A 23,156-nucleotide genomic window follows, 5' to 3' on the forward strand; every position below is an offset into this window, starting at 1 on the left:
TTACATAAACCTCTGATGTAATTGTATGAGTATGACTCAAAGCACTGGGGAACCCCACGCAGAAGACACATCTCAAAGCTGGTTTCTTTAAGAAAAGACAACATTGCATACATTTATTAGGGATGGACGCCAATTCCAATACATGCAAATCACCATTGTCCTTTATATGTAGTGTTGACATTATTGCAAACACTTATCTCCCTGCTGTTTTGTGTATTATATTTTTATTATCTTAGGATAAAAAAAAACATTAACAATTACATGGGATGCCTTGTTCTGCATAATTTAACGTATACACAGTGGGGACAGGAATGGCAATGCTTTAGACATCATCACAGCCTCTTCATAACCCTGCCCACCCCAAACCCACTGCCCGCATGCAGTTTGCACTGCACAAAGACCAAAAGTCACGTGAGACAGCCTGCAAAGAGCACAAGAAGCATTCACAGTAAAGGAGGATAGGAAGGAGGATAAGATGGAGGGGAGGGAGAGTAAAAGATGAGAAGGAAGGGGGGAGGAGAAGAGAGGGAGTGAAACAAAGTGACTGCAGCACTGGCCTTGGTTTAGACAGGAGAAGGAGCAGCATAGTCCTAGTATATCATTCTCCTCCCACACTTCAACTCCCATCTCCTGATTGTGGTTTCCATTGTCTTTGACACAAAAAAAGTTTTATATATGCATGTATATATGTATATACATATACATATGTATATAGATATATATAAACACACATGTTTATCGCTACAGCACCTTTTCCCATGGGGCAACAGTGTCAATACCTTGCACATGGTACATGGCCGTGCCAAAGAAAAAAAGAAAAATAATAAAACAATATATTGGTCAGGATATTTATCTTTTTTTCCCTAAAATTGGCATTTGACATGATGATATTCTATTGCCGTCTGGGGGAGGGAAGGGACAAAGGTTCTTCTTTTGAGTTTATATTCAAGTTTTCTCCTTTTTTTCTGGTGTATAATTTCTTCTTTTCCTGTTTAAAAAGAGTTCACACTTTTGTGATTTGCGTGTGCTGCTCTTCATCAAAAGGTTCATTTTCCGGATCAGAGTCAGTGGTGTCAGAGTATCGATAATGGTCTGGCTCATTGTCGCTAACGTCCGGGGTGACGGATGTCGAAGTGCTTGCCTCAGAATTCGAAGGCTCCTCCACGGTTTTTGTAAAATACAAATTCACCTGGAATTGCAAATCAGAAACTAACTTCAGTCTGTGCAATAGTAATAATAAATCAAATCTTATCATTGCTCTTTGGCCGATTTGACAGACTTATCTGAGCATGTATCCAAATTAAAATCTTTACCTTGAAGTTTGGCGAGAAGTAGCGGTTAGCTTTGTCTTTGTTGGCCTTGTCCAAGTCATTCTTCGTGAGCGTCAGGATGAGGTAATCCCTGTCGCTTTCCCTGCTGCCGTCCCTGGACTCGGCGCTCTGCGGCTGGCCCTGGCCCGGCGCCGGTACGCCCTGCTGGCTGTCTGCGTTGTTCACAGCCCCGTTCTCCATCTTGTCCCCGCTTTCCTCTGGTCCAGGGATGAAGAAGGTGTTCACCCAGAAGTGAAACATTTTATCCTACAGGGCAAAAGTGACAAGAGGAGATGTCATGAGAAATTGAGCAGAGAATACAAAAAAGGAACTTTTTGTTACAGCTGGCTTTGTTCTATATTCTTCTTATCGTCTACAAATGTCAAAGTAAAATCTAAACTAAGACTGTATGGTCCACCTCTAAATCATTTTAAACTTCACTAAATCTGCAGCTCTGCCATTTGACTACTCGTTTCTACTGAATAGGCTAATCTTGCTAGTAGCAATAGTAATATTTATTACTGAGCTTTCAGCCACCGTTGTTTTTTAGCAATTGTTACTCAAACAAAAGTAAATAAAGCATTTGTTATTTTCAACAGTGGTTTAATACAGAATGTATGGCAGCAGGACAGGTTGACTCTAAATAATATACACTGCTTTTGGTAACAATGGAACCAGTGAAAACCAGTGTAAATAGTTTGGCTAATTGAACAGATGAATACTAATAAATGTTATTTTTATTTTGATGGAAATTGTTGACGATAAAAATAATATTGTTGGCACCCTGAAATAAGCTCTTAATGACAGAAACACGTTACATTAAGAAAACTAACCTTTTTCATCATTTTATTCTGTTTATGGAAGAACTCCACTTTGATGTCTCCGCAAACTGGCAGCGGCTGGGGGAATTCAAAAAACATGTGCTTGTCCTCGCGACGTGTGTGAGCGGGGTTAGACGTGTGAATCTTAACCTTCAGCTGGTACACCACAAACTGGGGATCTGCAAAAATAAGAGTCAACGTTGCACCGAAGGAGGGCAAGATTGTGAGATTTGTGAGGAAAAGAGACAGAAAACACAGGAAGAGTGAGTGACGGGAGGAGCAGGGAGTGTGCCAAGAGGGCAAGACAAGACACCAGTGTTATTGCATGAGTTTGACAAAAAAGAAACAGCACACCACCACCTCTGCCCTTAGTGCAAAACATGCTAGAATTAAGGAGGGGAAAGACAATATGTCACACCCAAAGAGACCCAGAACCAGACCCATACAACCCTATTCTGCTAAACAGTCACGGTTTGGTCTTGTACCGGCGCAACACGCTGCATATAGAAGAATTCAACTCTGCCTACTTCATGTCAGGGTGATGGTGGTGTCATATAAACTAATCCTATTCTGCCAGGCAACATGACTACCTCAGACTGCTCCTGCCTGGTGGATCTCTGGGGCCATATAAAAACAAATGAGTGAAATGATAATAATGGATGAAAGGCTCATTTACCCCAATGCCAATTCCCTTTCCTGAAGCCCTGAGGGATCGGCTCGCTCCTGTTTTTAACGGTACTGTCCCCTTAGAGAGAAAGAAGGAGATTATTACAAACAGGATTTGGCTGGACCGTCAGGGGCCTGACAACACAGCAGTGACAAACACGAGCGCTCGACACAAATATTTACAGATATGTGCATCTACATGGTTTATCTTTAAAACATACAGTATATGGCTACAAGGCGGACGTGTGCATCGTCACACATTTGACTCGACGCGTTGTGAGAAACACAAAGGGGAAGGATGAAAAGGGGAACTTGAGATCCCTGACCACCACAAAACATGAATTTAACAAAACAGAAAATATGTAAAATGGAGTGATAACATCATTTTTAAACTAACTGTGCATCTTCTACTGCTGTGGTGAGCTCGAACCTGGGGCTATAAAAGGTTGATTTGTGTGTTCTGATAAAGACGTCAACCTCAGAATAGGGCCTTTTAAAAAAAAAAGAAAAAAAAAAAAAGGAGTGTTAAGAGGAAAGATCAATGCAGTCAGGGGATGTTCAGCACAGTCAGGTGTTACAGGTGGAAAAGTCACAGAAATTAAGGAAGGATGCGCTTTCTGTGACGGACAGCTAAAAAAGGGGAGAAATTCAGATACAGAGAGGCACAACATTAAGGGACTTGGACACATTGTCCCCTTCTAGGGACATTACACCTATTAAAAAGTAATACACAGCATTAACATGTTGAGAAAATATGGACATGCACAATAAAAAATGTATTTCTGCTGAAAGTTGAAAAGTGTCCTATCTGCTTAGAAATTTTGCCCAAAGGTCTCACAAATGTCTCTGTGGGAAAGACTTCAGTTGAATTATAAGTCAGATGATGTGGAAAGTTTTGGTTCCAACAAACTTCTTAAATAAAGCAAATTCCTAGCCCAACTTTATTGTTTTGGTCTGTGTCAATCTGCCATTGAACACATCGGACAACAAGAGTCAGTGTTTGCATACACACCATTTTACAACAAAATCATAGCACTTAAGCTCAGAGCAAACATGCAGTGATATGCAAATACTCACAAGAGAGACTAAAAACCAACGGTGACTTATGAACACTGACCAAAATATTTAATTCTTTTGCTGACTTTTAGTAACTTCCTGGTTTTGTGCGAGTAAAGCACATAAAATCTGTATCTGTAATGTTGGGTGTGCGTGCACCGTTTACTACCATCATGTTGGGCTCCAACTGCACGACTGTTTAAACAGTGAATAATGCAATTCCTTTGAATATAGTGCACAAGAAAACTATTGCACAGCAAAAAATTGACAAATGAAAGCAGAACTTGGCTTCTTTAAAGCCAATTCTCATGAGGAAGCTAAAAATATATTTTTTAAGATGGCTAAAATGCTCAACTTTGCACGAGTTTCAGTGTTAAGAATTGTACATTGCTCATGATGACAAACAGAGGCGATCTGATCGAAAACGTGATTTAAGAGGGCAAAGAATGAGCTGGCCTTGTTGTAAGAGGACTTCCTAAGAAATATACTCCAGCTAATTCAGCCATACTACGGCGCAGGACGACTAAACTCCACCGGAGATGACCCGTTCTGTTCCACAGTGCAAAGCTGCAGTGTGGGTGAGCCCTACAGCGCAAAACACATCCAAGGCTGTCGTTCCGTTTGAACAGCGGTGTGCATGCCTACGCCCTAGTTTGGAGTTAAAGTTGAACATAAACGTGACTCACTGCAGGTGCCCCCGCTGAACATAGGGAGAGTCTCGAACACCATTTTGTGGAAGAGGAGCGCCACCGGCTTGTAGTCGAGCTGGTGCTTCAGTAGGTGGCTGTAGTAGTAGACGTAGCGGCGCTGGCTCGGGATCGTTACTCCCTGCAACAACAGTGACAATGTTTCCAGAACGTAGAAAATGATGCTCTATTTGCTGCGTGGGTTCAAATGTTTGCAACTAGAGCTGAAACTAAAAAAGGACAACTAGACAACTATTTGGATTATCATTAGAGTCCGTTTTATAGCAAAAAAAAGCAAATAGTATTTTCTGCCCTATATCACGGTAAATTAAATGTTGATTTTGTAAAAAAATGTCTATTGACATTAAAATTGCTTCAGTTTTAATGTTAACAGACATTCAGTAGGTGGCTGTAGCAGACTAACTGAATATATATATATATATATATATATATATATATATATATATATATATATATATATATATATATAAGCTTCAGTCCCATTTGCAACAATTTATCTGAAGCATAAAAACAGCTGTTTGAAGACATGTTGGCCTCAGAATAATATCCCACCTTCTTGTCCCTTGTCCTGACTTCTCCGTAAAAGTCGAGCGCTTCTTGGGCCTTCTGGAATTTGCCTCGATGGAGGAGATAGGCGCAGATCATGACTCCAGTGCGGCCCTTCCCCGCCTTACAGTGGATGGCAGCCACGTGATTGTCATCTTCGCTGAGCCACTGGTCCAGGTCTTCACAAAACGGCTTAATGAGCTCCAGCTGAGGAGGGTTGTGGTCTTCGAAGGGGTACTGTGCAACTGATGCGTGGCGAGATGCAGGCCCACGGAATATTGGAACCAGAGAGGAAAAGAAATGTGGACACAGAGCAGACAGGTCAAAGGAGACAAGTCACAGTAGACATCTTATGGGATTTTATCAACCATGTGTCATCCAGCATTTAGGTCTGTTTTTTAAGAGGGAAAGCATCTATAAAACATATAAAACAGCCTACCTCTGCAGTTAAATTTGGCAGTATCGTAGTGTCTTTCTGCGCAGCTAAAATGGGAAGTACAAAATCCAGTTAGAGAGGAAGTTCTTAAGTGAACAAAGCAAAGTTCAGGTACAAACAATGTGAAACACTTACAGGTTGTAGATTTTGTAGTGGTTTTTATGCTTTGAATCCAAAAACCTGTTTTCAAGAAAGAATATTATACATTTATTAGATCAACGGCCGGATCAAAATGGACAGAAATATTCTGTGATAAATTGCCCCAATACTCCACTTTTCTAGGATGACAAAACAGAAGCAACACAACTCACCGAACTACATCGTCTATATTGTTTCTGTACACGCCTTCGAGTCTCTCCGCTGGAAAGCCCATAGCAATGATGTTTGGGTAGATATCTGTTCAGGCTTGGAGTCAAGGAAATGTACATTGTGCATGACTGTGAAATTCAAGCCCTTTCAAAAAATAAGGCATGAAGGCAGCATTACCGAGACATCGTTCAACTGCCTTTAACAACCATGTAATAAGAGTAAAAAAAGAAATACATATTTTATGTTTAACAGAAGTTCCAATCCATTTCTATTATGAGCTAAGAATTTCCCATTAGAGCACAATGACAACAATGCAGAGAGGGGCAGCAGAGAATTAGAAAGTAACAGCCAGCAACAATACAAGGGTGTCACTGTAGGTATGGATAGATGGGAGCACAGAGGAGGGGCACAGATCTGTGTGTGTTTATGTGTGTGTGTTGTGACAGATGGCTTTGACAGTGAGACGCAGGCCGAGAGGACGGGAGTAACAGCGCTCCTGTACGAGCCAGGCCCACATGTAGCTGCACGAGGAGTCTCCGCTCTCTGACCTGCATTTATTTTTAGAGCCCAAAGTTATATTGGGATCATCGCAAATGTTCGGCTTATCTCTCTTTCGAGCTGAAACGGAACAATTTGCAATTTGAATATCCATTGAGATCGAACGCAGGCAACGGCGTGAAGACACACGGCTAAAAAAAAAAGAAGCTAACATTTCGTCTAACAAAAAACCCATTGCCGTTTTGACTTGCAGCGGAAGGCAGCTGTGAGCAAGACCCAAGTGGGAAGCAGCCCTTTGCACCAACTTGTGCTACATGTGTTTTTTAAAGTTGCCTTATACCATCAAAAAAGGCTCCGTATTTCAGCATGAAATAGGGATGGAAAATGTTGTGGACAATTATACAGTGACATACATAAAAAAAATGTAAAAGGCACCCATCAGTGTCATGTTGTAGATAAAAGAATAATTGAGTTGGCACGCGTGCCTTTGAGGCCTACAACGCCTACCTGTAACTGAAGTCTGCATGTCACCATAAGCTGTAGGATTTCACACTAGACCACAGACTAAAGGGCAACCTTTACTTACACTTCCTGTGTCACGGTGTCAAACAATAGAAACGCTAAATATTTCTTATTGGATGTGTGTTTCATTTGAAGCAGACCTTATTTTCTCAGAGCCAAATCACTTTTTAACTGGTCAGAAAGATTTTACACAGGCATCTGACTAACTCCGGCTTAGCTGGTGTGCACACATAGAAGACCTTCTAAAAATATTGGAACCCAGAACAAATACACACACATCCAAAGATTAATGCAATTGCAACAATTTTTGCAGGAAGAAAAAAAAATGGGAGAGGAACACATTTAGTGCCCCAAGGTAGTGCAAATGAGGTATGCTCAACACAGGCCTTCATGCACGAATTCAACAAGCCCAATAGCAAATGTATGTTTGTACTTGCATACTGCCAAGCTACTGACCTGCGGCTCACAATAAGAGCTACAGGAATACACAATGTACTGTGTACATTCTGTGCCATAATCCAGTCCATTAAGGCCTCACAGACCTAATTAGGGGCCAAACACAGCTTTTCTGTGCTATTTGATGGGCTATCTAACCCTTGGACCTACTGGCAAAAAGATCCCAGTCAGTCTATTCTAAGTGTTTTTAAAAAGCACCAAAGCTCCCAGGAGAGCCTCAGCCCAAGGCATGGGGGGCTTGGTCTCTGCAGCTGGAAGGAAACGCACATACGGGACCCCCGACGGAAGCTTCAAGTAGGAGGGGAAAAAAAAAAAGAAAATCTGCCGTTTCAGGCACGCCTTTTCTTTAAAGCCAGCCCAGCCTCGGCTCTACGCATACGCCAAATCCACAACTGAGAGCAAGAGAAAGGGGGGAAAAGGGAGAGTGGGAACCGGCTAGCGCCGAGTGAGGAGGGGGTGGGGAGGACAGGAAAGGAGGAGAGCAGAGGAAAGGGGGCAAAGCAGAGGGAGGGAGAATTAGAGTGGGAGTAGTAAGGAAAAGGAGCAAAGGAGAGGTGGTGGGTTGAGAGGGTAAGAGAGGGAGAGAGCACTCAGACAGCAACGCTGATACAAGATCACTGGCAACTCTATTTTAAGGGCAATTCCCAGAACTGTGATACTGCATTACATAACTGCAGAGAGCCCATATTGTTTTTAGATGCCATGCCAAAAATCATAAAAGGCATGGTTAGAAAAGGCCCACATCTGAACAAGAGACTTCAAGCCAAAAGAAAGATGCCACTTTTGAGTGGCATGCCCCTGTCACACCTGCACAAATCTCCAAATGAAGCTCGAGTGTTGCCACAAGTTTTACCACATTAAAAAACAGGTGAGAAACATCTGCTCAAATGTTGAGATGCACACATTACATCATCTGCTGTCACACAAACATCCCAGTAGACAATTGAGTTTAATGGTATCTATAGCAGTGAGTCGAGGGAACTAAACTATACTTTACATTTGTCTATAAAAGAGAAAAAATGCTTTCAAGTTAATACAATAATACTAATGATAACCAGAGAAAGTAAAATGCACAAATACTAAGGCATGTTTAAATTGACATGCCATACAGACTCGGGGCTACATCTTATAATCATTTTGATTATCAAATAATCTGCAAAATACTTTTGTGCCTTACTGTAATCTCAGTCAGTCAATTAATTATTTGGTCCATGAAGTGTAAAGAAAATAGCACAAATTTCTAGAACCCAAAACGGACACCTGCAAATGTCTTGTATTGACCGACCAGTAGTCCAAAAAGAAGATATTCAATTTATTCTTATATATGTCTAAGAACACCAGCAAATGTTCACATTTGAGATGCCAGACAGAGACAATTCTTGCGTTAAAAACGTCTCAAAATGAACTCATCTTTGATTTCTCCACTGGTTATAACTCTACATTCAAAAATATCAAACTAAGGCCTCAAAATGCCAAAAAGGCATACATTTGGAAACAAAGTGCACATCCAACTTGGCACAATCTCAGTACCGTCAGACATTAGCTTTAGCATTTAGTTGCCCATGAACAACTAAATCAGTGGCTAATCTAGTTCATGACCAGCCAAAACACAAAAAGTACCAACTCCAGATACTGCACCGGGGAACCAGGTCAACTATTATCAGTGGTAATAGATGAGAAATGAGTCCTGCGGATGGGCCTGAAATAGAAATTCTTAAAGCTGGAAATGACTATCCATAAAAAAAGAGAAATGTTAATTAGATTTTTCAAAGATTTGTCAAAATCCATCAATGAATACTCACCCATAGAGGACACGGCCGAGATAAAGGAAATGTAAGAGTGATCTTACAGCAGGAATGTTAGTCCTTTCATCCATTTGCATCATAAAACAAAACCTTACCATACAATTAAATGGCATGCATCTATCTCGATGTAAAAAATAAATAAATGTAAATATACATATAGAGAAAAAATACTAGACCCCAGCTAACCTACCTGTCTTCCAACAATCTGATAAAAAAAAAATGTAAAACCTGACCTAATGCCACTAACAATTTTACATCCTCGAGCTCGCTCCACCGCTGGTCTACTGCTGTCACGGTCACTAAAATACCGCTTTATTAAAACAAACACACGCCAACATCCAGTTGAACATTGCGTTAACACGACTGTGACATGTCTGCGTGCTGGTTTGACAGATCCACCATCTTTCAAACACGCTGGCTGACAGCGAAGCTGCGCTGTCTGACCAGCCAGCCAGCTAGCTGGCTAGCAGTGAAGCTAACCGCCTCACGTTACTTCACGTTTCTGGTCCCACTTCTGCCGCTTCATTGAGAACGTTACACATTACTGTGAATTGATCTGAGAGCTGTGGAGATTAAACAAACACATAGGGAAGGATACATGTTAAGTCCAGGTCAAAGCCGTCCTCTTGATATCTCCTTTTGTTCCGGCTGACCATTTCTTTTATAATCGCAGCCATTGTAGCAGGTGACAGGAGTCTTTACGGGCTAAAGGATGGAAACAGGTCTGCGATCGGGGCTATAGTTGTTCGTGTCGCAGTCCGCAGGTCTTCTCTCGGTCGCTGGCAGCTCTCTGCGTTTCGCGGGTCCTCACGGGTCCGTGTGAAACAGTCGAGCTGTCGGTGTATGTCGGTGGGATTAGAAAGGCTCTTCCCCTGGATCATAAAGTCGGGCCTCCTCGCTCCGCTTCTCCGCGCAGGCCCGACTTTGCCAAACCCTGCAACTCGTCTCGCAAAACACTCCCGAATAAAATACATATGCAGTTGTCCTTCGGATGCCAGACGCAGGTCCGAGCGGAGGGTTTCAATCGCAGCCCCCCGCGGTCGACAGCGCGAGCACAAGAGGACTCACCGGTTCTCACCGAAACCCGGATCCAGTCAGCCCGCTAGCTAACGAGCTAGCTAGCTAGCAGCTAGCAACAATAGCTAACGCTGCCTCTTGCTTCGATCCGATAGCGTCCTAACGATTCAACATCGTCATCGACTGATTGCCAAGAACACATCTGAAGAAAAGTGACAGGCTCCACCTTAAATGTATATAAACTATACAAAGCTCATAGATTTGCAGAGATTGGTATGACAGTTCCGTCCCGGGGAATCATCTTCTTTTCTTGCTCCTCTCGCTCCTGCTGAACTCTCAGGCTCCCATCATGGCCTCCACCGAAGGAAAAAAAGAAGGTAGAGCAGGCTAGGATTTTAGAACAAATATCCCTCCGCCTACTCTTTATAGTCCCACGGTTTAAATGAAACCGGCAAATGCAGCGTTGACTCTTTGTGTGTAGACAGTGGCTTTTTGATGCCGGTGAAAAACTGCTCTCAAAAGTAATTGTTTTCAACCTCGAATCACGCGACAATCGAGTAATTTCGTGCTTCAGGCGGAAGGATAAAGTGAGTCGGCATGCGACGCTCCCTTCTGTCAAAGTGATCACGTGTGACTGTAATTAGGGAAGTTTCCAACATAATATCACTTTTCGCGGTTTGAACTGTAATTTCAGGCCGTAGAAAATATATCCACGTAACCTATTAATCCAGTATACATGTTTTATTTTTATAGTTGAAAATTAGTATAATTTGCAGGTTCTACATGGTCTTCTTCATACAATCTCCTCAAAATAATCCTACATTGTACTAATGTTATTAATTGCATTGACTAGTCTGTTATTTTAATGACAAATACAGCCATAGGCTGAATTTATATATTATGTCAATCTTCTGTATGTTTGCACGAATTGAAATTGACATTAAAGCTGACTTTGACTTTGACACGAATACAAAAGGCCTGTTAAAAAAAACTAAACATCACCAGTGACAATATGAGGTCCCTTTCATAATCTCCATGTAATGAACTTTGTGTGAACCTAATTCTACATCTGAGGAGGCCCTACTAAATCAAACTATTCCAGATCAAATATTTGATCACTAACTGACATTTTCAGATATAAATAAGGTTGCATGCCTCATACATCAACCATCATGCCATTAATACAGTTTGGGGTGTAAAAAAAAAGGTTATCCTACATATAGAAATATTGAGTCTATAGGACACAAGATATTCACCCAAGTGGCCATCCTGGTCATTTGACGGGGACATGACATGTTGCATGTACAGTAGTTAGAGATTTTATAAAGTACTTGAGGGTGCAATTCAGCAGATTTAAATGGGGTTACCTGGAACATCCCAGATTAAATGATCTGATCCAATGTGAGGCTAATTGGGAATCTGCTTCTTACGGGGGATACTGGTTCTCGTCAAAGAAGAACACTCATCTCGTAATGTAAGCCCTTACAGCTTAATGACAGAATGGCAAAATTAATCAGTACTTCAAGTTCACTCTATCTCTTAAGTATAATGTGAAAGCGTCTCAGGATCTTTTTAATCTGTTATAAAAGATCTGTCTGTCAATGCCAATCTAGAACCATTCACCAGTGATTTACAATATGTGCTTGAAGATGAGAACATCTCCTTTGAGACTGCTGCCGCCCGTCGCTGTCGCTGATTCAAACTGCTAACAGACTCTATTTAACCAGCTAGACTGTTTTTTAAACACAGGACTATCTTTGGGTTTGGTGTCAGTGAGAGAAGTGATCATGATGAGTTCAGTCATAAAGCCCAGTGACTGTCCCTTTTGCATGCATTTTAAACACTTTAGTTATTTCAGTGTTTTCCAGTACCATTTTGTGCCAGCAGGTGGCAGCACTGCACTTTTGGCTTTGCAACCCCAGAATGCCACACTGGACAAGACTTCAACCTTTAATTGCATGCACCTTGTACAGACATACTTTAAATAGGGCACGTCGTAACAAAAAAACCAATGTGTCACTAAGATAAATCAGAACAGAGGGGTAAGCGAATAGAGACTAAATGGAATCTATGACATTAAAATGCATCTTGTTTCGATGATAGTACACAATATCCCATGATCAAACAGTCACCAGCAATTCATACTACGAAAAGAGTGTCTTCATTTCTGCATTTGTCACACTAAAACTGCATGTCTTTATTACATAATTGCACTTCATAAAAATCACACAAGGCATTTTAGGACAAGTGCCCGCAAGAATTATTTTAACAATTTGAGAGCAAGGCACTTTCCCCTTATTAAAAAAAACTTGCATTTCGCAATGCTGTGAAACATTAACAAGATGAGTTAATGAACAACTATAGGCCAGGTATAAAACAAAAAAGGCAAGATAGATAGCTCGATAGTGATACAACTGCAAGTAACTTTCATCCAGCTCATACATAACTCAACAGACAGTGATACAATTGCCATAAAATGCAATGCATCTGCTATTTCCGCTATTTCATGAACATATCACAAATGATTTCCCGTTCATTAGATGCGCTCCTAAATAAAAATGTTTAAATAATAATAATCTCAAACTACCTTTAATTTATTCAGATACACAGTTTAAATTAATATGCATTTACAATGAATCTATATGTTTTACAGGAATGTAAACATTTAACGCTTTAACAGTTAAAGACAAGTGATTTCTATATGATGAAGAAACAGTCACCCTGTCACTAATTATTTATAGCAAAGACTGATTATTTATTACAATCTAAATAAGTATTTTTGGATAAGATAAAACAAGAATATATCTAAATAGTCCTCTAGGGATGGTTATATTTTTACCCTCCTTTAAGACCCGATGGTTTTCCCTGGTGATCTAAGCGCTGTGTTGATTACTTGTCCTTCTGCAGAGAGGTGTAGTACTCGACCAAAACCTTCCAGGCCTTGGGGGCCATGAAACCCTCTGGAGGGTTTTCTCCACTCCGAGCCATGTTCCTCATCTTGGTTCCAGAGATAAACTCAAACTCAGCATGTCTGAGAGAGTGAGGAAGGGCATTGTGGAGAGAGTGGGCAGGACAGGTTATTAGAAATGTTGTTATAATATTTACAGATCAAATAATGAGGCCATAATTACACCTGCAAAGAAAGGTTAAAATGAATCTAGAAGAGTGAGCCTCATAATTTACATCGTCAGAATTTAGGTAGTTGTCTAAAGATGTGTACTACAAGATAAGTTTCTGGGTCACAGATGGTTCACATTTCCATAAAATGTTTTGGCTTGAAAGATTTGGGCCTACAAATCAGATTTCACAGCAAGTCTGAAAAAAAAACTTTACTCCAGTCGTATTGCACTTAGACACAAGGACAACCATGTAATTAAACTAATTAAATTGTTATTTAATATAACAATTACAACAAATCTATATGTAGTAGAAAACAAGACATATAAGACAAATCTGTGAATGTCCTTCTTTTCTTCACTTACCGCTCTTTGTCATAAAAGTCCATGGTCTTCTTTGTCTTGTTGTAGGCAGCGACCCTGAAGGGGATGATCTCCACAGAGGTGAGGCCCGGGGCCATGGTCAGGACTTTGCTTCCATGGGTGGGCTCATACAGGTCCTGCTTCGTCTCCGGGTGAGGCATGCCTGCAGGGTCCCTGCCGACAATGTAGAAGTTTGCTCCGGCGATCATTCTGGCTCTACAGTGCCACTGAACCTGATGAGTCATTGGAAGACATGCACATTGATATTCAGTCACACATACATATTTAAGGTAAATGGTTCAACAGTAGGAAGCCAGACTGACTAAACGAGAAGCCACCACTACTTCTCACCTCTGTGGGTCCAGCGTACATCATAGGAGAGGGGAAGATGGCAACGATGGTGCTTGCTGGGTCCAGGACGCCCTCTTCCAGGACAGCAGCATGCTGCTTCATCCGCCAGTCCAGAGGCACATCGTCGTCTTTGGTCCATCCACCGAGGGGGTGCAGCAGGAGGACTGGATTCCTGTAGCCTCGCTCCAGCAGACGGCGCTTGGTGTCCTGCATCAGTAGGGCGTGACCGTTATGGACCGGGTTACGCAGCTGGAAAGCAAACACCGCATCTAAAGAGGACAACATGGAGGGGCACAAAATAGAGTTCACGTCACAACAATAGTAGCCGTTATTACAGTGTAATAACATAACAGCAGCAGTACGGCACAATGGAGGTGTTGAGCTTCATGTCTGTGCAGTCCAAAAATATGTAAAGAATATTGTGCATTTTAGTAGTCACAGTAAACATGCTCAAATACCATTCACATATATCTTTGTTTCATACATTTTCATAGAAAAAATATATATATATATTTATCTATATTTTTCTTATTGTCAACAAACTTCACGAAAAGAGCAAAATCAACAATGAATTGAAAAGTATTTGCTGTGTAACGTTGCTAAACCTAATATAGCTTATTCTTTTGCGTTGGCTGGCATTATTGCCATGAACAGGAGCAGGGTTGTTTGTTTTGTGTCGATTCCAAATGTACCATCCTAAATACTCACTAGCATAACGAATCTGCAGCAGAAAATAATCCAAAACAAATGCACTACAGCCTTCTGTTTGAGTAAGGATTGTCTATTTTAGGAAAGGATTTAGCTTTTTTGTAATTGAGTATATATTTCGGAACTTTTTCAAAAGGTTTGCTTCTTTAGCAGGAAGAAACAGATTTAAGCTTGAGAGCCATAAATAAAGTATTGAGAGATGGACTAAAGGATTTTTTAGTTTTGGTCTTTTCATGGGGTTTGTTAACAAAAAGGAAATCAAATATTGTAAACCTAATCTGTTGAGTGCACATCACAACATGCTCGGACCAGAGACACAACTCAAGAGAGCAGCAAAGAATACTGAAAACAAGACATAACAAAATACATACTGCAGTGTGTTGCAGATAAATGAACTCAATCCTGAACACAGCATTCACATCAAGTAAGCTAGGGAGAGTAAAAACCGGTGATCGCATTCCTTTGTTCTTTACTTTGTTAGAAAGACACTGCATGTCTCCATTGATCATTGAACACATAGCACAAACATCCCCATGCAGCTTTACATTTACCATTTTATTTTTCATCTGGTCCTTTGTCAACTTCTTCTGAAAGACAAATGGTGCACTGCTAAATACATTGGTTCCATGTTTATGTCTATTTTTTTTTTACCAGCTGCGATGGATATTTTATTTCCGTAATAGTATAAAAAAGGGTCACATCAGTAGTTCAACATATTGTATGCCATTGTGTGTTCCCTGATCGTTATGGTAGTTTTATTTAGATTTTCAAACCTGCTTTCATGTCTTTGAACTTCTGCTTGAGCTCCTGAGGAGTAAGGCGGTACTGGTCAAGTCCATCATTCCATTTGACTCGATCCATCACCTCTAGGTCACCACCTACCAGCCAATCACCTCCCTCCATAACCATCTGTAGAAGGAGATAAACATAATTATATTTGAGGACGCAAACATTTAACTGTAGTACTGATATTCAAGCAAACATATTAGCATTAAGGGTTAATTATTTATTTATTTTCTGGGGCTTGATTGGTGTTTTGTTTTTCAAAAAATCCCAGAATTTCCCCTGTGTTCCTGTAGCTACATAAATAAAATGAATCAGCATTACTATCACTCATTGCGTTTTCACACACATTCGGCATCTGCATGTGAGTTTACGTTAGTTATAAAAACATCAACAACCCTGTGGTATACCGTGGATATCAGGGAAACTGAAAGGTGTAACTGAACTCTGCTGAACCTCATCAAGAGAGGCTCCACGTATAAACGCGTTGCTGAAGTCCACGCGTGAGAGACACCACGGCTGCAATACAGCAGAATCTCGCTGCGAACCAACAGCGTGGCCCTGTGCTGTCGGACCGGGCTGTCCAGTCGAAGTACTGGCTTCCACGTGTGGGGATCCAACGCCTCGTCACACTAGTGTCACCACACATCCAGAGCCCAACCCGCTCACACACGCGCGCTTACCGTGATTGCACCTGTGTGTGGGGACCACAGGGTGTTGTGCGTGATTTATGCGCTGATAAAGTGGTGGGTGATCAATTAACCTGGCATCGATTGATTTAGTTTCATCACCACGGCGGTGAACAGCTCCCACTAAGAGCGTCTTAGGAAGCTTCTTTGGCGAGATCTTAAGAAGGCAGTTAAGAACGCATCTGGGAAACACTCGTATCTTAGCGCTCCTTCTTAGCGAACCCTTCTTTCGAGCCTTCTTAAGTCCTTAAGAACGATCGAATCTGGGAAAAGCAGCCATTAAAATTACAACTGTTCGTGTCGAAGATGTTTGATGAATGTCTTATCACCTTAATATAAGGGTGCTGTGGACAAGTGGTGCCCCACTGTCTGGCACAGCGTTCCTCCTTGCGATGTTGGTAGAACTCTGGGTTCCTGAGAATAGCCACACGTGAACCCTGGTACTCCAGAGCTACAGCCGCACAGCCATCCAGCTCTTGCTTGACCTCGGCGCTAACAGGCAGGACAATGGGAACAGACAAGTTGATGGCCCCGCCTGTGATGGAAGAGGATGCAGTGATCTCAACCAGTGAACCAAAGAAAATATTATTCCAAAAAATGTTGTAATACACAATAAGTACTACAAAACAAATACAAATCACTGCACTGCACTGTTGAATAGGTGAGACTGAGTTGTCTTGTTGTTTGGAAATAGGCTGCAACCTTTTCTGTTGTACAGTACTGATGTTATATTTCCAAGTAAGAACAAAAAATCATAGAAAAGTGACTAATTTGCACGCCCAATAAAATGTCCTAACATGTTTATAAGAACAGTTTATATGTCGCTTACCATCCAGCAGGTTGCCAAAGTGTAAGACCTGCAGGAACTCTCTCTCCCTCATGAAGCCCTTCAGAGGGCTCGCCCAGCCTTCTGACAAGACCTGCACCCACTGTAGATCCAACTGTGGACAAGGAATAACTTCGAATTTTAAACAGCACGAAAGACATTTAACCTGTGGACTTAACTGCACCTGTAAATGTTGATTATTCTAGTCCAAACCAACAATTTTGTATGGAAGTAAGAATAGTTTATGGTTAAGAGTTACTCTCCATTCTAAAGCATCATTGAATGCTGCTAATGCATTTATTATCATAGCATCACTTCTTTGCACTACGTTGTAACAAGATGGTTTAAGATATTATGCTGCATACATTCTTGGCTGAAACTTGACTACAGATAGAAGTATTATGTTTTATTTCCTCCTTCTTTCAATTACACAAATAAAGAGGGAAATAGCTGACAAAGCCCATCCAGAAGAAGATGCAATTAGAAAGACAGTTCACTTCAATTTACTTGTATGTTGATAAGCTTGAAGTGCTGTCCTTATATATTTATCTAAATATCCACACTGCTGTGTGCCTGGTAAGCTTTTTTTTGGGTCTTTATTAGGACCTAGGGACGTTAGAGCAGATCATCAGTACACAGGCTCCTTACAGTGGGGAACATTTATAGGCTCATCATGAGCTGCTCTCTGCCAGGTCCCAATATTGACCCTGTCCATTTGCTTTGTGGTAAATAAAAAAAAAAGCCTGAATGATCGAACGATAGTTACCTCTGTGATGCTGATTGTAGGAAGCGTGTTTGCATCAACAACAGCAAGATTCAGCTTGTTCTCCGTAACAAAGAGTTCATTCACCTCCTCCATGATCTCACTTGGTACTATGTTCTATAAACAAGGAGAAAAGGAGAATATTATTATCATGTAGTTGGATCTGGTTGCTAATGTAGGTCAGCAACTAACGATTATTTCCCAGACCTATCAATTAATTGTTGGTGTGTGAAATGATCAAATTGGCTGTCACAACCTTCTCATAATAAAAAGATAATAAATATTACAAAATAGGTCATTTACTGTCATATATGGAAAAAGAAAAGCATTAAATTCAAGAATATGAAACACGTTTTTTCTATTTATTTTGTGTTTTTGCTTGAGTGTGTTTTGTCTTCATTTGGAGATGTTAGAGTTTTTGCATTTCAGGTTCCCTCATCTCAAAATCAACAAGTGTTTGGTTAGATGCCAAAACTGTTTATGAACCAGTGTCATGCTAATTTCCCAGTTGGCCAACGTTATGCGTCATCCCGTCACCACTCTATTATCAATTGCCTTTTCAATCTAATGTTTGTTTAAGAGAAGAAAGCTAGTATAGTTCAGCCCTGCTAATATTGACCCTGCCAACTAATTGTTTAAATAGGGATATAGCATCAGTGATATACATATTTTCCAACATTTCGTTACCCAGTGCCCGGTGGGGTTTAACGTTTTTTTTGTACAAAGAAAAAAGATGTAAGATATACAGAGATGTAAAGTGACTGACAGGCATGTGTAGCACTATATGTTATGTTACACCCACCTGCTCCCTGAGCAGCTCCAACACCTGGTTCAGGCACTCGTTCACTGAGAGCTCTCCAGTTTTGAGCACCAGATCTGGTGCCTCTGGACGCTCGTAATCGGAGTCGATCCCAGTGAAACCTGGCAACAAATGTAAAAACCATTGAAAGAAAAATGTAATCCAGACCGCAGCAACATTCATATTCCATTTTTATTTAAATAAGGACAAGAGTGAGCTTGGCTTTACTTGTCTCAGATAAACTAGCACATACAACATCGGGAGACGTTTTGCTAAGGTGATCACTGTCACACACACAGACCTTTGATCTCTCCAGCGCGAGCTTTCTTGTAAAGTCCTTTTACGTCCCTGCTCTCGCACACCTCAAGAGGGGCGTGGATAAACACCTCAAAAAATGGTAGCCCGGCAGTTGCATGGATCTTCCTCGCCTTATCACGATCCTGTGGAAAAATACAGCACAAAACATCTAATGTATATGTTGCAGTGTATTTTTCATCAAAGCCTTGAATAGATGTCTTCAGATATTTGTCTAGACAAGATAAGCATCAGTCGCACATGACTTTAACTGCTGGTGTTTTCTGACCTTGCTGAAAGGTGAAATGAAACTGGTGACGCACACCAGCCCAGCGTCTGCAAACAGTCTGGCCACCTCTGCAATACGGCGGATGTTCTCCTCGCGGTCTACGGGGGAGAAGCCCAGATTCTTGTTCAGGCCCTGGCGAATGTTGTCTCCATCCAGTGAGTAGCAGGGAATAGCTTGGGACACGAGAAACTCTTCCAGGGCAAAACCGATGGTAGTCTTTCCGGCACCTGACAAACCTAGATAGAAAATGTGACAAGAGATAACAGCATGACGACAGTATTCTTAGACCAGATTAGTTTGACTGCTATGTGGCAGAGGGATGACTTTTAGATGAACATCATTATACGACTGTAGACATTTACCTGTCAGCCATATGGTGCAGCCCCTGAAGCCTCCCCTGGTCCCCACGACCTGCCCCCTCTTGCTGCGGCTGACGTGGTGGGCCTGATACACCACATTGGTCGACCTGTTGAGATCCTGAAATAGAAGAACGCATGATTAAACAGAGGCGAGCTGTAGCGGTTCTGAGAGAGTTACAGAATGCAGAAAATAAAGAACCAGGACAGGACTGGTTGCAATAAGGCAACCACCTTGCCTGACACTATTTGACACCAAACAACTTGTCATACTAGCGCGACTTGGCACTTAACAACAGTGGTTTTTACTCAGTTTAGCATAACATGACTGGTTTTACTTGTGCTGCTGAACATGCGTAGGGGAGTGGACTGTGGATAAATGGGGCTGTATTGACTTCAAGAAGGGAGGGGAGGATGAGGGAAGCATTGAAGCATGGAAGGAGGGGGAGAGGGCTGACTGGACAATGTGTGCAGTGTGCTGCATGCAGCCCAGCGATGATGTGGCAGTGCTCGTGCCCACACGTTCGCCTTCTGCACTCACGTTCCCATCAAACCTACATTCATCCTATGGCTTTTCGTTTCGCATGCTTACTTAACATTCTCTAATTATGAGCATTATCTCATGAACAAAGGACACGGATAAGCCAACAGTTTGGGTACACCGCCTTAGACCAACATAATTATTCTTCAATATCTTCCCTCCATTCAAAGGATGATTTCATCACAAGGGCGTAGGTTTGGTCTCAGCATTGGTAGGGACTCCCCTAGATATTAAAAAAACTTTGTTGATAGTATGGTAAACAGACAAACTTTAACGGTTGTGTAACTTAGAACTGAATTAAACATAACAGTATAAATATATATATATATATATATATATATATATATATATATATATATATATATATATATATATATATATATATATATATATATATAACTATATATAGTTGCTGTACTTGGATGAATTTGGGAAAAGGTTAGTATGGTTCACTCCCCTTGTCAGGACACTGCTACACTAACTTCCTTGACAGTTACTGTGGCTTAATTTGACTGTTTCCTAAAAGCAAACAAAACTTAGCCTAGTCTGCAGGTATTATGATAAATTCATGTTTGAACATTATTACTATTATTATGTTTGAACAATTATTCTCTTAAAACAGGCAGACGGTGTTTACACTGTCAGCCATGATAATACACCTCAACATAGAATCAATCACCTGAAGCACTGATGGTCCCGCTCAGGGGTCAGCAACCTTTCCTACCCAAAGAGACATGTTTGCTCTTTTTTCCACCCAAAGTTGTATATACATAGACATATCATAGATACAAAAACTATAGTTTGTTGTATTTATGAAATCATAGAACAAGAATAAAGACAATTATTTACATTGTATTGCTATTTTACCTGTTTTGTTAACTATCACACTATCAATAGTGTCCTGTGTCAACTATGAAAGTAGACACAACTATGTGGATATTAATTCCTATCAATATTTATGGCTAATGTGGTAGAGTGTTTGAGTAGTAGTACTTGATCTGCAAGATAGCAGGTTTGATCCCCACACGGGCCTTACATTTTAAAATGCATATCTTTTTGCTACGTTTACACTGAGCGTCCTTACTGTGCCAGACTTTTAGAGCACCATAAACGGAAGACGGATACGTTTTTACTAGCGGAAACCTCACTATCTCACAAGCTGCCACCGAACTAACAGCAGTAGTTGAGTTTGGAGACTTGATCCACTTCATGAAAGTATATTTACATTGTTCAGTTTGCTGCAGCAGTTGAGGAATCACTCTTCTTCACTCATCTGCAGCTTGATCCTTATCAGCAGATGCTGTGTGTTTATTCTGGATGAGTCTTTAAACATTACATGTTTTGTTGTTTGCTAAGATTTAATTTTCAAGATATATGCATTTGAATTTAACAGTCCTTTCATCAAACACTTTGTACTGCATTTGTTTGTAAGAAATGTGCTATAACTCTTGTTATTATCAATTTGGAACACCTTATGCAAATATTTTCCTCTGGTTCCCAGTGCAGCTTGCATGCTCTTTCTCAGGAAATTACAAACGATAGACTTTGATAATAAAGCAGTCTGGAGGCATATGAGGAATTAGTAAGGGCCTTTTCTCAAGTAATAGCAGTACTATGGGTGCATTAAAGCTTTAATGGTTATTGATATCATCATCTGTCATCGTCTCAATTAATTGTTTAGAAATAAAAAATGGTAATAAATAAATAAATAAAATGCCCATGTTTATATATCTGAATGGATCGTTATGTCTAAAACCTAATTAATAATAATTTACACACTAATGTAATGTGTAATGAGATAATGTACTGTATCTCATCAGTTGTTCAAAAGTGACTCAGATCGTTCAATATCAGAGTCGTCTCGTCTGCAAGTGTGCACAAAGACACGAAATGGATATTTTTGAGTTTTTGTGCCGGTAACTCTCGCCGCTCTCATTCTCAGGACATCTCTCCGCATACGTTTTCCGAGTTAGCAGCATTCCGATGCAGCAGCAGCAGACCGCCGTCTCACAGTGGCCTCTTTCTCCGCCTCGCTGCACTATGAATGGGCCAACATTGACACGGATCCATTACTCCAACAACCGGCCTATTCAGAGTCACGGTGACCATCACACCTGGCAGCAGCCTCAGTTACAGTTAAGAGGCAGACACACACACACACACACACACACACACACACACACACACACACACACACACACACACACACACACACACACACACGTGCGCGTACGCACGCACGCAGACACAAAGTGAAGTCGTCGCCGAAAATGAGCTCCAGTGCCGGGGTTGACTTGAAGGGAAAAGTCCTCAACTAATGGCACTACTTTTCACAGTTGTTTCTGAGTACGGTCACCGAGGAGAGTGCATGTTATTCGCCAATGAATAGGACGTAGCGGTAAATACTTACCCGAGTCGGGCGCTGGCGGCTCGCACACACACACACACACACAGACACACACAAACACACACACATGTAGAACTTTTGACAAACATTTCAGGGCTGCCCTGATGACAGCTTGCATTTCAATAGTTTCTTTCTTATCGGTATCTCCACGTCCACTCACCGTACGAAGCTTTTTCACCACGGACATTTTGCGCGACTGTCGCTAATACCGGGACCCGGAGACTCTTCACACACGCATGCACGGGTCTGGATGATGAGGGAGACGAGTTTTTAACCTTCCAACAAAATGTTGGGTATCGAAGAAGACGAGGAGGGTTTTTAAAGGGGTCTCTTCCAAGACACGTAGCAGTCCGCTGGCCCAGCCTCGGGCCCTCCTCCGCCGACGACGAGAATAATCTGCATAATGTTCTGTCCTTCAGCCAATACTCAAGCAAAACGACACGACGGGGCCGAGCATCTACCGGCAGAAGTGGGACAGAGGTTGGACTTTTTAGGTTGGACACCAGTTCCTCGCATTACTGTGAGGACGCTTCATTCAACGACACGAACACTAACTATCTCCGAGCGGCGAGACACTTTGGTGCTGCTCGTATTATTTCTGAGAGAGGGAGAATGTCTCAGGTTTACACAACTACATTGTTGAAGCAGACCTGTTGAGAAAGCACACATACTGTACCGTACTCTCTGCCGTTAAATTAACTAACTGGCGAATGAACTAACGT

The 23,156-nt window shown here is 41.3% G+C and overlaps 2 protein-coding genes across 4 annotated transcripts; both read right to left on the reverse strand.

Annotated features, from left to right (window-relative positions):
* Positions 1 to 207: 207 nt before the first annotated feature.
* On the reverse strand, positions 208 to 10,503 carry LOC137779725 (phosphatidylinositol 3,4,5-trisphosphate 3-phosphatase and dual-specificity protein phosphatase PTEN). 2 transcript variants are annotated; one of them, XM_068567886.1, is made up of 10 exons: positions 9,731 to 10,503; positions 5,854 to 5,938; positions 5,678 to 5,722; positions 5,546 to 5,589; positions 5,113 to 5,351; positions 4,540 to 4,681; positions 2,808 to 2,876; positions 2,144 to 2,310; positions 1,314 to 1,577; positions 208 to 1,189 (listed from the first exon to the last, which is right to left on the reverse strand). In XM_068567886.1, the coding sequence occupies exons 1-10, from the start codon at positions 9,807 to 9,809 to the stop codon at positions 1,004 to 1,006; spliced, it is 1,320 nt and encodes a 439-aa protein (XP_068423987.1). In that variant the 5' UTR covers positions 9,810 to 10,503; the 3' UTR covers positions 208 to 1,003. The 2 variants fall into 2 exon arrangements, with proteins under 2 accessions (XP_068423987.1, XP_068423988.1); XM_068567887.1 differs by lacking the exon at positions 2,808 to 2,876.
* Positions 10,504 to 12,119: 1,616 nt separating this feature from the next.
* LOC137779737 (bifunctional 3'-phosphoadenosine 5'-phosphosulfate synthase 2-like) lies at positions 12,120 to 23,140 on the reverse strand. Of its 2 annotated transcripts, none has more exons than XM_068567907.1 (12): positions 22,595 to 23,140; positions 19,493 to 19,607; positions 19,131 to 19,366; positions 18,849 to 18,987; positions 18,551 to 18,669; positions 17,752 to 17,865; positions 16,989 to 17,100; positions 16,489 to 16,694; positions 15,461 to 15,596; positions 13,980 to 14,248; positions 13,632 to 13,861; positions 12,120 to 13,180 (listed from the first exon to the last, which is right to left on the reverse strand). In XM_068567907.1, the coding sequence occupies exons 1-12, from the start codon at positions 22,619 to 22,621 to the stop codon at positions 13,039 to 13,041; spliced, it is 1,845 nt and encodes a 614-aa protein (XP_068424008.1). In that variant the 5' UTR covers positions 22,622 to 23,140; the 3' UTR covers positions 12,120 to 13,038. The 2 variants fall into 2 exon arrangements, with proteins under 2 accessions (XP_068424008.1, XP_068424007.1); XM_068567906.1 differs by lacking the exon at positions 22,595 to 23,140 and adding an exon at positions 22,438 to 22,551.
* Between the last annotated feature and the right edge of the window lie 16 nt (positions 23,141 to 23,156).

Source organism: Clinocottus analis, unplaced genomic scaffold (assembly GCF_023055335.1).
Source record: "Clinocottus analis isolate CAN_PGR_092001 unplaced genomic scaffold, fCliAna1.0.p SCAF_8, whole genome shotgun sequence".
In the NCBI taxonomy this organism is placed as follows: Eukaryota; Metazoa; Chordata; class Actinopteri; order Perciformes; family Cottidae; genus Clinocottus; species Clinocottus analis.

What these genes read in the sequence shown, in the direction of transcription:
- LOC137779725 (XM_068567886.1), bottom strand. Translation starts at nt 9,809, where the DNA reads ATGGCTGCGATTATAAAAGAAATGGTCAGCCGGAACAAAAGGAGATAT. An exon ending in GAAAGGGAATTGGCATTGGG is followed by an intron (nt 2,311 to 2,807) that starts GTAAATGAGCCT and finishes TTATTTTTGCAG; the next exon opens with ATCCCCAGTTTGTGGTGTAC. An exon ending in ACTTCTCGCCAAACTTCAAG is followed by an intron (nt 1,190 to 1,313) that starts GTAAAGATTTTA and finishes TTGCAATTCCAG; the next exon opens with GTGAATTTGTATTTTACAAA.
- LOC137779737 (XM_068567906.1), bottom strand. Translation starts at nt 22,503, where the DNA reads ATGTGTGTGTGTTTGTGTGTGTCTGTGTGTGTGTGTGTGTGTGCGAGC. An exon ending in GCCGCCAGCGCCCGACTCGG is followed by an intron (nt 19,608 to 22,437) that starts GTAAGTATTTAC and finishes CTTCTATTTCAG; the next exon opens with GATCTCAACAGGTCGACCAA. An exon ending in TGGAGCTGCTCAGGGAGCAG is followed by an intron (nt 17,866 to 18,550) that starts GTGGGTGTAACA and finishes CCTTGTTTATAG; the next exon opens with AACATAGTACCAAGTGAGAT.